This window comes from Nycticebus coucang, chromosome 16, assembly GCF_027406575.1.
Source record: "Nycticebus coucang isolate mNycCou1 chromosome 16, mNycCou1.pri, whole genome shotgun sequence".
Taxonomy (NCBI): Eukaryota; Metazoa; Chordata; class Mammalia; order Primates; family Lorisidae; genus Nycticebus; species Nycticebus coucang.
In genome coordinates this window covers 87,686,778-87,701,470 of record NC_069795.1, presented here as the reverse complement: position 1 = coordinate 87,701,470, position 14,693 = coordinate 87,686,778, and the positions used below count along the sequence as shown (strand labels likewise).

The window sequence follows — 14,693 nt, the reverse complement described above, 5'->3', positions numbered from 1 at the left end:
TTCTAAAAAAGCATACATGAGGATGGTTGAGGAGTACAGGTACCACGGAGCCTGGGCCCAGCCCTGGTCTTGAGGGATTGTAAAGACAGGGAAATAAAGAGGAAAGAACTTGACTCCAGAGTAAGGCACAGCCATACTCATCCTAGTTCTATCCCTTAGGAATCAAATGTCCTGGCCCTCGCCTGTACCATGACACCTGCAGGATTGTCATGAGGACTAGACTATATAAAGCCTAGCACAGTGGACAGCACACAGTAGGTGCTCGATAAACGCTACCCTCTCCCACCCCCAGCTCTATTTATGGAAATGATTAATCCCTCCCTACCCCACACCATCTTGTCCACAACAGCCTGGGAAGTGGTGCCGAACTAGGGCTCTTTGGACCACAGCTGAGTTCAGTGAAGCAAACTGAGCTGCACTCGATGTGCTGGGGGCTGGGGTTGGAAAGAGGAGCATAGGCTGTGTGCGTGTGCGTGTGCGTGTGCGTGTGCGTGTGCTGGGGGTATCAAACCAAGCCTTTCACTCTAATGAGTGCACTGATAGAATGGGCACAGGACTGTTGGAAGACACCAGGAATGTGACATTCAGCAGAGGGGCTAGCCAGGAGGGGACACACTTGGAGTCTGTGGAGTTGGATGGAGGGGAGGGGAGGAAATTGGAAGGAAGGAAATCTGAGTGCTAAACCATCCACAGCAGCTTGGGACCACCAGTTCTCCCTAGAGGAACATAATTCCTAATTCCTGAAGCTCATAAGAGAGATTCCTCCTGACCTCACCCCTTGGTTATTGATTTTTTTTTCCTATAATTGCTTCAAATTGCCCAAAGGGTAAATATGTTTTGTGAAAAAATTTCAGTCTTTTCTTATGTTAGTTAAAATTATAGGGGATGGAGTCGGGTGCAATCAGGCTATCCACACTGAGGCCAAATTCAAGGATGCTTGAATCTAAGTCAGGGTTGGGGCAGGCAGGAACAGGTAGAGAGCAGGGACCCAGGAGACAAAAGAGGACAGGACCCCTTCCTGAGCATTTCTTGTCCATGCAGAAAGGTGACCCCCGACTGACTCACCACACCGATGGAGAAATAGTTGTTCATGATGCTGTATGGGACCTGGTCTCCATTTTCCACCTCCTCTCTGGGGATGACTTCCAGGTGCCAACGGTCCAGCATCACCAAGGGGCTCTGCTCAATGTCCTTCAGTATTTTTGTCAAGCTGCCCCCTTCATACCCTGTGGATGGCGATGTTGCATTTGTCACCAGAACAGAAAGGCCAAGTTGTTGCTGATGCACAGGCAGCTGTCAGGGCAGGTGAGCCCATGAGCGTCTATGACCAGGGACCCCATCAGTGTGTCTGTGGGCTGGAGGCACTTACATTCTCTGAGCCACAGAGAAGGGGAGGACAATCAGGAGTAATTAGAGAGAGGCTGCAGTGATTTGGATGCTTGAGTAGCAGGGAGCAGGGACGGGTGCTGCTCCAAGGTGGCTGGCCTGTATAGTGAAGCAGGCCCTGGAGAACTGGTGGGCTGGAAGGCTGGAGGCTCTGTGCGGAAGAACAGCAGACCCTTCCAAGACTGTGTCATGCGGGATGTGGTAGGCCGAATTTGAAGACAGCCCCGGGGGCTGCTCCTGCTTGCTCTGACCTTGCAGCAAGCATGAACCATTCTCTGAACATGGACTGCTGCCCTGCCTGGTCTTGAATCTCTCTCTGAATCCATAAGCCATCTGTAGTCCCTGCTGCTCCCTGGCTGCCAGGCTAATCTGCCTGCTCCACGTGCAGAGCTGAGCATCTTCACCCTCTGGAGCATGCCTGCCTCTGTGGGGGCTGCTGCAGTTGGCAAAGTTCTCTCTGTGCAATGTCCTGGAAGCTGGTTACCACTTTGTCTTTCCCCTTTAGGGTGATTTCAACATGAAACCTACAGCCATGGGGTAAACCTCAAACCATAGGATGTTCTGGATGCTTCTACTGACTCTAGTAACTGGTGATGTGGCATTTCGTCCTGTAGTCTGAGCCCTAATTCAGAAGATCAACCATTTGAGGGAGGGGAAATTTCATATAGAAAACACCTAAGTGAGCCCCTACTTGATGAGCGCTGGGGAGGGGATGTATAAGACTTTGTCTTTACCCTAAAGTCAACTATGTTCTGCCAGGAGAGGCAGCTCCAAGCTTCTGGTTTGGGGATGACAGTAAATATGGAGCCCAGGAGAGCAGCTCCGATTTCAGATACAGCACGGAAGGGAGAGCAGAGAAAGGGTCACGGATTAGATATGACTGCAGGGTCGAGTATGACTTTGTGGAATGTGATCCATAAAAGGGTAAGTTTGGCCTAGCTCTGGAGAGCATCTCTGTAAACTAGAATGCTTGTCCCCAGGGTATTGACACTAGCATGCAGACTCACCTCCTCCCCAGCGGAGACAACGGGCAAGGTCATTTCCTGTTCCAAGGGGCAGAACAGCCACTGGTGGATGCTTCGCCAAGTTGGCCTTATCTGCAGCACATTCAGAGGAACAGAGAACTGTATAGCATGGGGATGACAGAGCACTTGAGTTATCTATTTATCCCTGAACTGGGGCCTGGACCCCTGCAGAGCCTTTTTGTTTGAATACCTCCTATGATGGGGGACACACCAGTTCCTAAAGTCATCTAGCCCATCTGCAGTGAGCTAATCACCACAAATTGGCTAAATGTGTCAGTTTATATTTTACATGGAGTTAAATCTGTCTCCCTGTAACTTGCACATTTATTCAAATTTCATCCTAATTCTGTCCTTTGGGGTGGCAGCATACACCCCCAAACATTAGTTTGTAGGTTTTTAATCCTTAATAACAATCAGCACTTAACCCTGTTTACCCCTTAGACCAACCCTGTAAGGTATTATTCTCCTAGTATGAAGAAAACGAATTTCAGAGAGGGAATGGGATTCCAGAGCCAGGATCCAAACCCAGATCTGTGTGGCCCCAAGTCCCTTCTCCTCTCTTCAGGGGCTAGGCAAGTGCAAAGATTAGTGAAACAGGTGGGTGTGAGACCTTAGGGAATGGTGGGGCATGGAAAGCTGAAGATGTTCACCTAAAGCTGTTCAGGTTTAATAAGTCTAAAAGCTAACATTGGTTAGACAAGCAAAACCCCCAGGAGTTATGTGGCAGCCACATAACAGTTCGTCACTTCCACCACCTCTAAGAATTGCCAAATCACAGATTCTTAATCTTTTCTCCCTTGACACTTGTGGAGTATCTCCATGGGGTGCTGTTTACATAAGACTCCAGCGTGCACTGGGCCCCTGGATGTATGCAATGTGAGTGGGGGGAGGAGCATGACTCAGTAGGTGGGGCTCAAGCGAGGGCTGCCCAGGCAAAGTGGGAGCTCACAGGTCCTCCAAGTTGTCTGACCTGTGCCAGAAGCAGCTGAGCTCAGGCAAGACCCAGGGCCGAGATTACTACTGGGAGAGTGGAGATGGACAGTGGAGTAAGGCCATGGACTCTGTCCTTGTTCCCAGAATGGCTGATTTGATTTATGCCTCTCTGCCTTTGCACACGCGGCTCCCTTTGCCTAGAAGGCTCTCATTTCCTATGTCTGCCCCTTCTTATGCAGCCGCTACCTCAGCAGGTCAAGCATCTCCACGCTGTTAAGGCCGGACACCTGGCGACACCTGGTGACACCTCTCCCTCATTCATCCATTTGCACATCACTTCTAAGTGCTGCCTCCTTACAGATCCAGGCAGTCTCTCCATCCCCATGGAGACGCCGGAGTGTGGGTATGCCTCCTTCCCACCAGTATTGCCGCAAGAGTCTCCTCTCTGCGCTCTCTGCCTCCAGTTCCACCCTCCTCATGTGTCTTCCACGCTTCCACCCAGAAGGGCAATCCGCAGGCCCCTCATGTTAGCCTCTGGTTTCTCATCTGTGTGGCTCCCTGTGACTCTGTAACCTGGCATGCTAGGCCTCGGGATCCAGGCTCTGTCTCTCTCCCAGCCCATCCCTCTGTGTGTCCTGTCTCCCACTCAGCATGGCGACCATCCTCAAGGGTTTTCAGTCCCTTGCACCACAGAGCTCTCTGTTGCTCAGAGGCTGCCTCTGAGAGGCCCTCCCTGGTTATCCCAGTCTGGACCTGGAGCCTCTTCAGAATGTTTCCTTAGCACCAGAAATGACCTCCTCACACTCTCTTGCAACTGTCTACTTGTTTGTTTCCTGAGAGTACTGTGACGTCCTAGGGAGCTGGGTCTCCTCCCCACAGCAACCCTGCACACTCTGATGGAAGCCTACGGTCTGCCAGATGTGGTGCTGGGGGCTGCAGCTCTGGCAGCAGCAAAAAGTCATGGCTCAGGCTCTTATGGCGCAGCCTGGTGGGAGAGAGAGGTATCAATGAGGTCTTCATAGGGAGAGCACATCATTTCATATTTCTATTGGAAAGGACAGGAGCATGGTCCTTTAACAAGGTGACTGAGACCAGCAGGTGTGTCAGGGGAGGCCCTTGAAGAAGCCACAGTTCAGCTGAGATCTGGAATGGAAGTTGACTAAGCAAGGCTGGGAGGCCATTCCCAGTGGGAGGCCTCGTGTTGGGAGGGAGACCGGTGTGCTCAAGGGTCTGAGAGGGCAGGCTCGGGGGTCCAGAAGAGGTATGAAATACGTGCCCAGTAGATCCCTTAGGGGGCTTTTGTGTTTATCCTGAGATTTCCCCATATCGGGACCCCACTGACATTCAGGAAAAATCACTGTGGCTGTAGGGGAGAACAGATCGGGGAGGGGGACACAGCGTGGTGCTGGGGAGCACGGACCAGGTGCTCACACACTTATGGGATGAATGGATGCATGAATAAATGAACATGTTATGCAGTTATTCTTTTTACCTCCCCTTTTTTTCTTTGGGCCACTAACCTGTGAAAAAACCTAACATTTCTTCCGCCTCACGTCATCTTCTTTCTTTCTGTTTTGAGCAGCTTCTATCACCTGTGTCCTCTGCAGATGAATTTGATAAAACTTATCACCAAAGCCTACTACTTTCTCCCACCCCCTAGAGAGGGAGCCATGCAAACAGCCCGATCCTGCGGCCCTCCACCCTCTGTGGATCAGCTTCTTCTTCCTTGGCTCCCAGAGGACTCCTCCCTCCTCCCACAAACAACTCCAGAGCCTGAGGTGACAGGAGCTGTGTGGGTGGCTGCTTGGCAGGGCTGTGTCCATGGCAACCGGAGCGCTCTGGGGGTGGGGGTAGCAGAGGGTGCAGGTGTTCTCCTGCAGCCCTCACCCCTGCAGGTGGTCTGCTCACATGCCCCAGAGGCCCAGCTTCCCCTGCCCCAGCCAGGGTCTGGTCCTGGCCCATCCTTGACCTTTCACATCTCCCACATCCAGTCTGTCAGCACATCCTGTTCCTTCCACCTCCCAAAGATGGGGAGAAGCTGGCCGCTTCTCACCACCTCTCTGGTCTCCCACTTCTGCCCTTTCCCCTGAATCTGTCATGTCCCTCCTTTGTCCAAAACCCTCCAGTGTCTTGGGGCACTCTGTATAAAAGCCATACTCCACACAGTGTCTCGCATGTCCCAGTGATTGCCCCATCACTTGTGCTTCACATCCCGTAACTCCTCACATTCGCTCTGCACTGGCCACGCTTGCCTGCCTTCCACAGCCAGGCCTAGTCCCAGCCCAGGGCCTCTGTCCTTGCCGTTCCTTCTGCACCACCACTCCCCCCACTCCTCCAGGCCAACATGTAAATGTCATCTTCCCTGGACACGCCCACTCTGAGTCCTTCGCCCCTATTGTTACCGCTTTCTGACAAGCTATGCCGTTCACTTATTTCCTTGTTTAGTGCCTGTCTCTTCCTCTAGAAAGTAAGCTCTGTGAAAGCAGATTTTTGTTTGCTCCTTGCTGTATCTTCAGTGCCTTGAGGAGAGCTGGGTGCACAGAGGGGCACAGGCAGCATCTGTGGAACGGGAGGGAAAGGCCAAGCAGCCCAGTGCTCGCTGCTCTGGGCTCATGGCTGACGGTGACGAACGCCCTGCCCAGTGCCTCCTCCACCGTGCCCGCTTTCCTGTCTGATGGTCCATGTTGCAGTGTTCTTGAAGGTGCTGTAGGGTTAGATCTTGGATGCAGCCCCATCCCAGAATTTCAGAGTCAGTCTCCATCACCTACTGAGGCTGATGAGCTTAGGGACCCACAGATCCAGGCACAGGTAGGCTAGGGCTCAGGTCCCCAGATTCCCGGCCTGTGCCCGCCCTTCTGCCCTTCTTATTTAGGTGTATGGGCCTCCTTTGCTTGCACTGATCTGCACTTTCCAGATGGGCTTTCTGGACTCAGGCCCTAGGAGTTCCTCTCAAGGTGATTTGCCCCAGGCTATGCGTCTGTGCTGAGTTTTTTGGCTTTCACCCATCACAGATCTGTCTGGAGTCCCAGTCCTGTCCCCTCACCCCCAAACTCTGGTCTGCCTGTCACTGCCCAAACTCCACCCATGACAGATACGTTTCTGAGGCCTGAAGCGAAACTGTTATCTCTGTGTCTGTGGGAATCTTTCCATTGTCTTATTTCTTCATTTTTTTCCACCTGAGCAGATGCTTCATCAAACGTTTGTCCAAGGGTACAAGGGTGGCTACAAGGATGAATAAGACATGGCTCCATTCCTCTCCTTTTTATTGCCTTCTGCTGACTTTAAATATACTTTCTATAAATAAACAGTAAAGGCCCTCCCAGCCCATGCTTACCAATGCAATCCAAAATCCAGCCAACTGTCCCGTCTCCTCCGCAGGCTAAAACCCGGAAGTCTGGAGTATCACGGAAAAAGTTCAATCTGGGAAGCAGAAGAAAGGCCAAAATGGATTTGTGGACCAGGTTGTGGCTGACATTTGATACTTGTTCAGACAGAGTCTCCCCTGTTCCTGGGGGCTCCGTAAAGACTTTGATTCTTTGGGGGTTGAAAGGGTCACTTAAAATTCTGAGATCAGAATTTACTATGCAGTGCCATTGAATATGGAGAAAAATCACAGGGAGCCGTCCTTGTACAAGGAGATTCTGACTCAGCATTCAACACATACAGAAAGTGGTTTTCTAGAAATCCTCTGCTAGTTGTGCAGAGGGAGTGAGAGTTTGCGCTTTAGAGCAGGGCTTTTCACCTGGGGTCCATCAACCTCCAAAGGGCCTGTGGGTAGGATTCAAAGGGCCATGAAGTTGGAGGAGAAAATATTACATTCTTATTTTCTCTAAGCTCTAACTGAAATTTCACATTTCCTTCAATTATGAATGTAGGCAAAAGATCACAGAGACATTAATGATACCTGTGACCCTGTCCACATTGCAGTCACATTAGTATCTCATTACAGCCCGGCGGTCAGCTTGTATTTACTGTTTATACTCTTCACGGCAGTGGTCATTACAGTAATTATTACACCAGCTTTGGGATCTTGCTATTTAATGTGTCAGTAAAGCACATATATTCCCCTGTCACAAATTTGTTTTTGTAATGTTTTAATAACTTTTTTTCAATGTAATTAGCTTCTCTTGTTGTCCTATATTATTTCATCTTATGCATTAAGAAGCATTATTCCAAGACGGGGTTCTTTGGCTTTACCAGACTGCCAAAGGGGTTCCTGGCACAAAAAAGTTAATTGCCTCTACTTTAAAACAATAGAATCAGAGGACACTTGGGGGTGAGACTCTGGAGGTTGAAGGTCAGTACTTCCCCTTTGCCCAGGCTGGTGGTCTGAGAAGAGCCCCAGGGCTTCCAGAGTCATAGATGCACTTGCAGGCAAATTGACAATTCCTTCTCTTTCACTGCTCATGCAGAACTCCACTCTCCTATGGGAATGGAATTCTGAAAGAATTCAGAGTGACATGCACTTCAGAGACACTCAGGACACATCATGCCTTGTCATCCAGCATGAAAGCAATCCAGAATGGATGTGGTTAAGCTGGAGGACTGTGTTCAAGTATTGTGAGTGGGCTTTAAAGGTGCCTGTGGGTGGCTGCTTGGTCACAGATGAGTTTACACAGCAGCAATTGCAGTCACCGTGACTGCGATGGTGGCCACAGCAGTACAGGTGGCCTCTGTTCTGAAATTAGTTTTACGGGTAAATCATGGCAAGAGTACTGAACTCACACTCATGTTTCTTACTCCTTTAAACTGGGTCTTGTACTGCCACTGCCATAAATAACAATTTTGTGTGAGACATCTGAGGACGGGGTCACATTCCCTTTTTGGAATCCTTACTTCAGCCCTTTGGAGGGGTCTTACTCTTCATTCTACAGTAGAAATTCCTGTTAGGAGGTTGGGTACAGTGGCTGTGTGGTGGGAAATCCCAGCCCAGCCTGTGCTGAGACAGGCCTGGGGTTGGGACTGGCCAGCAGGTGGCTCTAGTGCGCTGGCTCTTGCTGGGAAGAAGGCTCACCTTTCCCAGCCTTCTAGCCCAGGGACCCACAGCTCATGTGTTAGTGCTTGGCACAAGGCCAGCTCCTCCCAGCACACCTCTTTACACCTTCCGCTAATGCAGTGAAATAGCCAATAGGCACGTGGCAGGAGGAGAAGGGCCAGGAGTAGCATAACCTCAAACTGGATAATCCAGCAAAGAAAAGGGAGTCTATTGAATAATCAATCATCTTGATCTTAACATGTCCCCACAGCAGAACACATGAGTCACTGTGTAGATTCCAAACTGCTGACTGACAGTGGTAAGAAAACTCTTTCTCCTTCCTGATGATTCAGTAGGAAGAGACGAGCTAACACAGCCTTGCAAATAAGTTAAAATAATTTACCAGCCCTCTCTTCCTGTCAACGAAATGAATGGTCTGTGCGGGTTTCCCCTCATACACAATCAACAACTTTTCCTGGGAGTCGGTACAGAGGGCCATAACGGGCATCCTGGGTATCTCCAGGAGGACGAAGAATAGGATGTGAGACAAAGAAGAGAAAGGGGCGAGGGGCAGGAAGGACAAGTCAAGAGATGGAAGATGAGAAAGAAGACGAAAGAAGGCATCTTCATCGGGGATCAGAGGGTGCGGGAGTAAGGGTAAAGACTGGCATCTCCATACCCTGGAGTGGGCCCCCCGTTGTCTAGGCTAAAAACTTGTTTGGGGTTGAGCAGGTAGTGGAATTTCCGAAGAATTCTACGGGAAAAAGAAAAAAAAAAGAGAGAGACAGAGAAGGATAATGTCATCTTGAGAAGTCACGTTAAGGCAAACACTTCTGCAGGGTCCATTTAAACTCGAGAGAGAAGAATGCTGTGCGAAGACCCTGATGTCCCAGGCATCACCCATGTTGTCACCCCTGGTTCAAGGCTGCCCCACCATTCAAGGCTCTACCACCTAACCCAGGAGCATCACCCCTTACAGAGAGGGCAGGGCAGAGAAATCCAGAGGACAGAACTTCCCTTCTGAAGATTTTTCCTGCACAGAACCTTCCCAGACCTTCTGTATGGTCTGGGCAGTATAATGCCATCCCTCATGGGCTGTATAAAGGCATCAAAGTGCCCCCTGGGGAGAGGCTGCCCCAGCAGTCTTGGGATGAGGAGGAAACACAGAAGCTGGAGTTGGGGCAGGGAGGCCTGAGAGGCAGTGGCCACCTTCAGGCTTAGTTTCCAGGCTCCAGCTTGAGAGTAATTAAGGACAGTTCGAGGGGGATGTCCTGCCCCTTAGATTGGGATGGGGTTCTCATCTCATAGTTCTTGCTTTAATCCCACCAGTTAATATTTTTTAAGATGGATTCCAGGTCACTGGAGTGATCGCTAGATCACCAGATCACTAAATAGTCCTGCGGCAGCAGCTGCCATACCCCGCCTTCCACTCTCCTCCCACTCTGTGTAGAGTCTCCAGCTACCAGCAAACTGATGAGGCGGGTGCCCTGCCTTCTCAGGGGTGCAGGTGGCCAGGAGGCCCTAATGAGTGGGCTCCACCACATCTCTTAAATGAAGAAAAGACTTGGGAGGCCAGGAGGGAGTGGGCATCTCTGAGCTTGGTTTGACCCTGGGAGTTTTAATGGCTCAAGTGGCAGGCCCGTGTCTGTTCTCATCCTTAAAATAACCCTGTGAGGGGAGGAATTATTACTACCCCGAATTTACAGAGGAGGAAATGGAAGCCCAGGGACATGAAGACACTTGGGCCAGGTCAGAAAGTGGCAGGTGGCAGTGCTGGAGTTTGAGTCTGTCTATCCCTACAGCCCACCCTGTTGTAGCTGAGGGGAGGAGGGCCCGAGCCCGGCTGCCCTGGCCTCTCCACTTTGAAAGAGAAGAGAACATACCTTTCTCCTTGTCTCCCTCCACTCTTGGGGTTCACCAAGACCAGCAGCGGGTGGGTACCCGGGGTGGGGATGATCTTATACTTAAAAGGTAAAAGAAAAAAATATTAGCTCGGTTTCATCTGAAAGGAGGAATGACATGGAAGTTGGTGCCAAGACAGCTTTGGAGAGGCGACAGAGCAGCAGTTCCAGGCAGGGAGGAGAGGTAGTCTGGCTGGTAGGTCTCTGACCACTAGCTGAGACTGTGAGGGACTAAGGAGCCAAGTGTCTCTAGCTTAAGTGGCACTTAAGTAGTGGCAATGGCAGTGAGTGTTGGAGGTTGGCATCAGAGGTGGGACCATGGTATTGCAGCTTCAAATCACTCAACATTGGTGTTGCATTGTGCCCACAGCAGAAGACTACATTTTGTGAGAGACACAACTGAATACACCTTCGAAAGTGTGGCCATCTGATCATACACATGGATAAAATAAGAGTCATAGAGTGAACCATCATTTCCACCCTGGCACCTTCCAAATGCACGTTTCCAGCCCCTATTTTCCTGCTGAGCCCTGGTCCCACATTTCTCACTGCCCAGCAGGCATCTTCAACTGGAAGACTCACCATGCCTCAAACCTGAGCCATCTTCTCTCTCCAAAACACTCATCCTCTCTTCTGGCTTGTCATTTCCATTAAAAGTTTTCTTCTTCATCCAGTCATCCAGGGAAGATCCTGTCCTGCTGGGTCTTTCCCTGGGATGCCCCTTTATCTGTGGCAGCTGCCATAGTTGCACTGGGTCCGTTCCTAGCTCAGGTAAGTCCTACCTGTGGCTCTCTACAGTTCCTTCCCAGGATGTCAGTCATGCTACTCCTGCTTAAAAGTCTTTAATGGCACCTCATTGCCCAGAGGATAAAATCCAGAGTGCCTGAAGTGGCATCCAAGGCCTGTCAGTCCAGCCCCATTTGACTGCTACCATCTGATTCCCCTAACCCTCAGCTGCAGGTCCAGCCGGCTCCTGCTCCTCAAGTGAGAGTGTCTCCTGAATTCCCACCAGGTATCTGCTCATGCTGGTTTCTTCTCCTGCTCCATGACCTGAGATGCCCACTTCCTTCCTATAACCTCTTTTAAAAAGTCTTCTCTTCAAGTGTCAATTCAAGAGCCCCCTCCCCTATGAAGTTTCCTGTGATCATTGCAACTGAAATTACTGCACTCAATGCGTGTATTACCTTTTGGAGTTTCTTTTCTTGTTAATTTGTATTTGTTTTTTGTTTGTTTTGTTTTGAGACAGAGTCTCACTCCGTTGCACCGGCTAGAGTGCTGTGGCGATCTTAAATGTGCCACGAACATGTTAAAGATCATTAATTCAATTATTTTCAAAAGAATTTCAGAGCATAGTAAGTATATTGTTTTTTTTAACCCTTTTTTTTTTTTGATCAACATAATTTAAGTATGCCAGGGAAGTTTAACTATGGGCTCAAGTGTGCCATGAGATAGAAAAAGGTTGAACAATGCTGCTCTAGAGCTTAAGAAAAATTAAGCTTAAGACATAATTAAGTTGTTATGTCTTATGTTTTACTTTTTAAAACATACTAATCTGGATGTTCTCATTTCATCTTCCAACACCTCTGGGAGGTGGGAAGAATTGCAATGGCCCCCTTTTGAACAAGGGAACTTTAAGGCTCAGAGGCAGATGAAGAGTTCCTTTTTTCTAGCTCCTTTTCTAGTACATTTTGTATCTCACTAGGCTGCCTTTCCTGCATTCCTTGCAATCCTTTGGAAGGCACACACAAAAAAGATGTACATTGGTGAACCCTTGTAAAAATGAGTTTGTAAATATACACTAAATGTTTAAGAAGAGCTTTGGATCTGATTGATTAGCTTTATTTTGGCAGATCATGTTCTGAAGACAGCTTGGCAATCTTGGAAAATCTATTGTCTACTTTTAGGCTACCTTTTTGTTGTTATTATTATTATTATTTTTTTTTTGTTGTTGTAGTTGTCATTGTTGTTTTGGCAGGCCTGTGGTTGGTTTGAACCCACCAGTCTCCGTGCATGTGGCTGGCGCCCTAGCCACTGAGCTACAGGTGCCAAGCCCTTTTTGTTATTATTTAAGAGGTTTGCATATTCAAGTTTAATGTAACTTGTCCCTAAAAACGTAATCAAGTCAATTAAACTAGTAATGGGACCAGCCAATCTCCCTTCTCACCACTTGGGCCAATGTGAGGGTCAAAGGTAACTGAGAAACCAGAAATAAAATGTCCTCAAAGCAAATGTTGAGATACATTTCTTAAGAACCCAAACCCTGTCCTCCCCACCAGAGCCTTGGTACAACTTAGAACGAGCATGGGACTCGGAGCTCACTGAGGTACCTACCTGCATTACAAGCTCTCCCTTGGCTGATACACTGCCATCAGACCTCCCACTTTGCCTGTCCTATGAGAAGAGAGGAGAGACAAACATCTTTGGAAGGGAAAAAGCCTCATATAAAGAGATCAGATTATCTAATCTCTTGTTAATGGTCATTTAGCTTGTTTCCAGTTTTTGGCTGTCAAGATTAAAGTTGCTATGAACATTCTTGTACACATCTTCCGATGGAATAAATACTTGGGTTTCTTATAGATACACGGGAGAATTGCTGGGTCATGGAACTTGTATATTTTTAAGAATAAGACTGAGGAATCAGTAGGATTTGGCAATATTTTTTAGATGGGAAGAGTGCAAAGTTAAAAAGTGTTTGATGATTGTTTAAAAGGGGAGTCTTCAACATAGGTGGTAAGAAAGTTTCAGATGGGGGATAAAAGGAGTTTACCTTTCTGCTTTCATTTCTGCTTCCACATAGGGCTGAGACACACAGGTGGAAACTCTTCAGGCAGAGGGAGATTTATGTTTGGGCACAGGAGAAAGGTTGACAGGGATGAGGAAGATGGGGACATAGACTGGTTTAGATCATGACTGGGGTTCCTTGAGCTGTGCTCTATGTGCATGGGGCTGTTTCGGGTAGTTTGGGATGGCCTGCAATTGGAACCAGTTTAGTCACAGCACTGATATACTGAAAACACAAACCCTAAGAGTTGTCAGGGAAGCCCTCCAAGGGATGTGAATGTTTGGATGACACCCATGTCTAAAATGTCAATGCAGAGAAGCCAGAGCCCTGGCCAGGGCAGGAATACTTACCCGGGTAATGGGGCATATTGAGGTGGGCAGCAAAATATGGTCTCTGAGTTCCCCACCATCACACAACGTTGATAATTCACATTTGCGGTGAAACTGGAGGGAAAAAAAAAAAGGCGAGAGTGAGAGAAAGTGATCAAAGAAATGCCAAGTGTGAGATTTGCTGGTGAGACAAGCTGTCTAGCACCCACCTCCCCCAAATCCTGATGCACCCCTGGCTTTGGCAGGATTGCCAGTGTGTGTGTGGTCAGCAGTGCCCAGAGTTCCACATGGCTGTGAGAGCAAAACAGTCATGAGCAGGCCTGGGCCCTTCAGTGTGGGACCCTCACATTGATTCCAGAGTCTCTGCTGGATATTCGATATCCAGGCTCTGAGACTCTGGCATGAGGGAGACCTCCATGAACAAACTCATCGGAGGCTGAGAGTTCTGCAGGCTGGTTTGGAGAAACCTCCTTTTTGCAGCTGATCTCTAGTCAGGAGGACAAGAGATGGCACTGAGCTGTCTTTGGTGGGCAGGTCAGGCAGCTCAGTGGCTGCTGCTGGTGCTCCTGGTGTCCAGAGGGGCCATGGACTCCAGCATGGGCTATAGCTGGCCCAGGCAAGGGGGCTGCCTTCAGGATGTGCCTTCAGGGCAGGAGCTTCTTCCTCTTACACTTCTGGTGTCTAATTCTTCTCCACTTCGTTAGTGTCCCCAGCTGATACCCAGGTGAAGAAAGTTCATGGTTTTCTGGGAGCACTCCGTCTCTGGAGTGCTGTTAGGATGAGGGTATTTAATGGGGACTCTGGGGCCCTCCTGGCCTGGCTCCCCTGGCTCTGCTCATGTCCTCTGGTGGGATGTTTGCTGCTCTTGGGCTGCAGCTTGAGCAAGCAAAACACCACCCTGAGAAGAAGCACGGTTGCCTTGGGCGCCAACCCACCGTCATCCGGCACCACACGCAGTGCCGTGTGGTGACACTCTGGTAGCACTTGATACTTTTATGGCACCGGTCACACTTGACAGAGGAGTTCCCTTCCACCCATGCGTGCTGCATCACCTGCAGAAGGGAAGCGAAGGGTACCAGGGAAGGTGCAGAACCACACCCCGGGCCCTGGGCTGGTGGAGGGGCGAGCCACAGGGGCTGTCTCCTTTCTAGGGGACTGTTGTTAGATGCTGGGTTGCTTTGCTGAATGGCACGGCATTGTCCCTCCCTGCCTAACTAAAAACTATCAGGCTAGGGGCGGCGCCTGTGGCTCAGTCGGTAAGGCGCCGGCCCCATATGCCGAGGGTGGTGGGTTCAAGCCCGGCCCCGGCCAAACTGCAACCAAAAAATAGCTGGGCGTTGTGGCGGGCGCCTGTAGTCCCAG

At 49.6% G+C, this 14,693-nt stretch overlaps 1 protein-coding gene across 2 annotated transcripts in view; it reads right to left on the bottom strand.

The window, feature by feature from the left end:
• DGKG (diacylglycerol kinase gamma) overlaps positions 1 to 14,693 on the bottom strand; it is a 224,144-nt gene that overhangs the window by 104,435 nt on the left and 105,016 nt on the right. Inside the window, exons 12-19 of one of the 2 annotated variants that reach the window (XM_053565639.1) lie at positions 14,267 to 14,383; positions 13,353 to 13,445; positions 12,552 to 12,611; positions 10,203 to 10,282; positions 8,999 to 9,073; positions 6,679 to 6,764; positions 2,394 to 2,483; positions 1,066 to 1,226 (exon numbers count right to left, since the gene is read on the bottom strand). In XM_053565639.1, coding sequence (XP_053421614.1) covers positions 1,066 to 1,226; positions 2,394 to 2,483; positions 6,679 to 6,764; positions 8,999 to 9,073; positions 10,203 to 10,282; positions 12,552 to 12,611; positions 13,353 to 13,445; positions 14,267 to 14,383 — 762 coding nt within the window. The remainder of the gene's footprint in view (positions 1 to 1,065; positions 1,227 to 2,393; positions 2,484 to 6,678; positions 6,765 to 8,998; positions 9,074 to 10,202; positions 10,283 to 12,551; positions 12,612 to 13,352; positions 13,446 to 14,266; positions 14,384 to 14,693) is intronic. The other variant, XM_053565638.1, reaches the window with a different exon arrangement.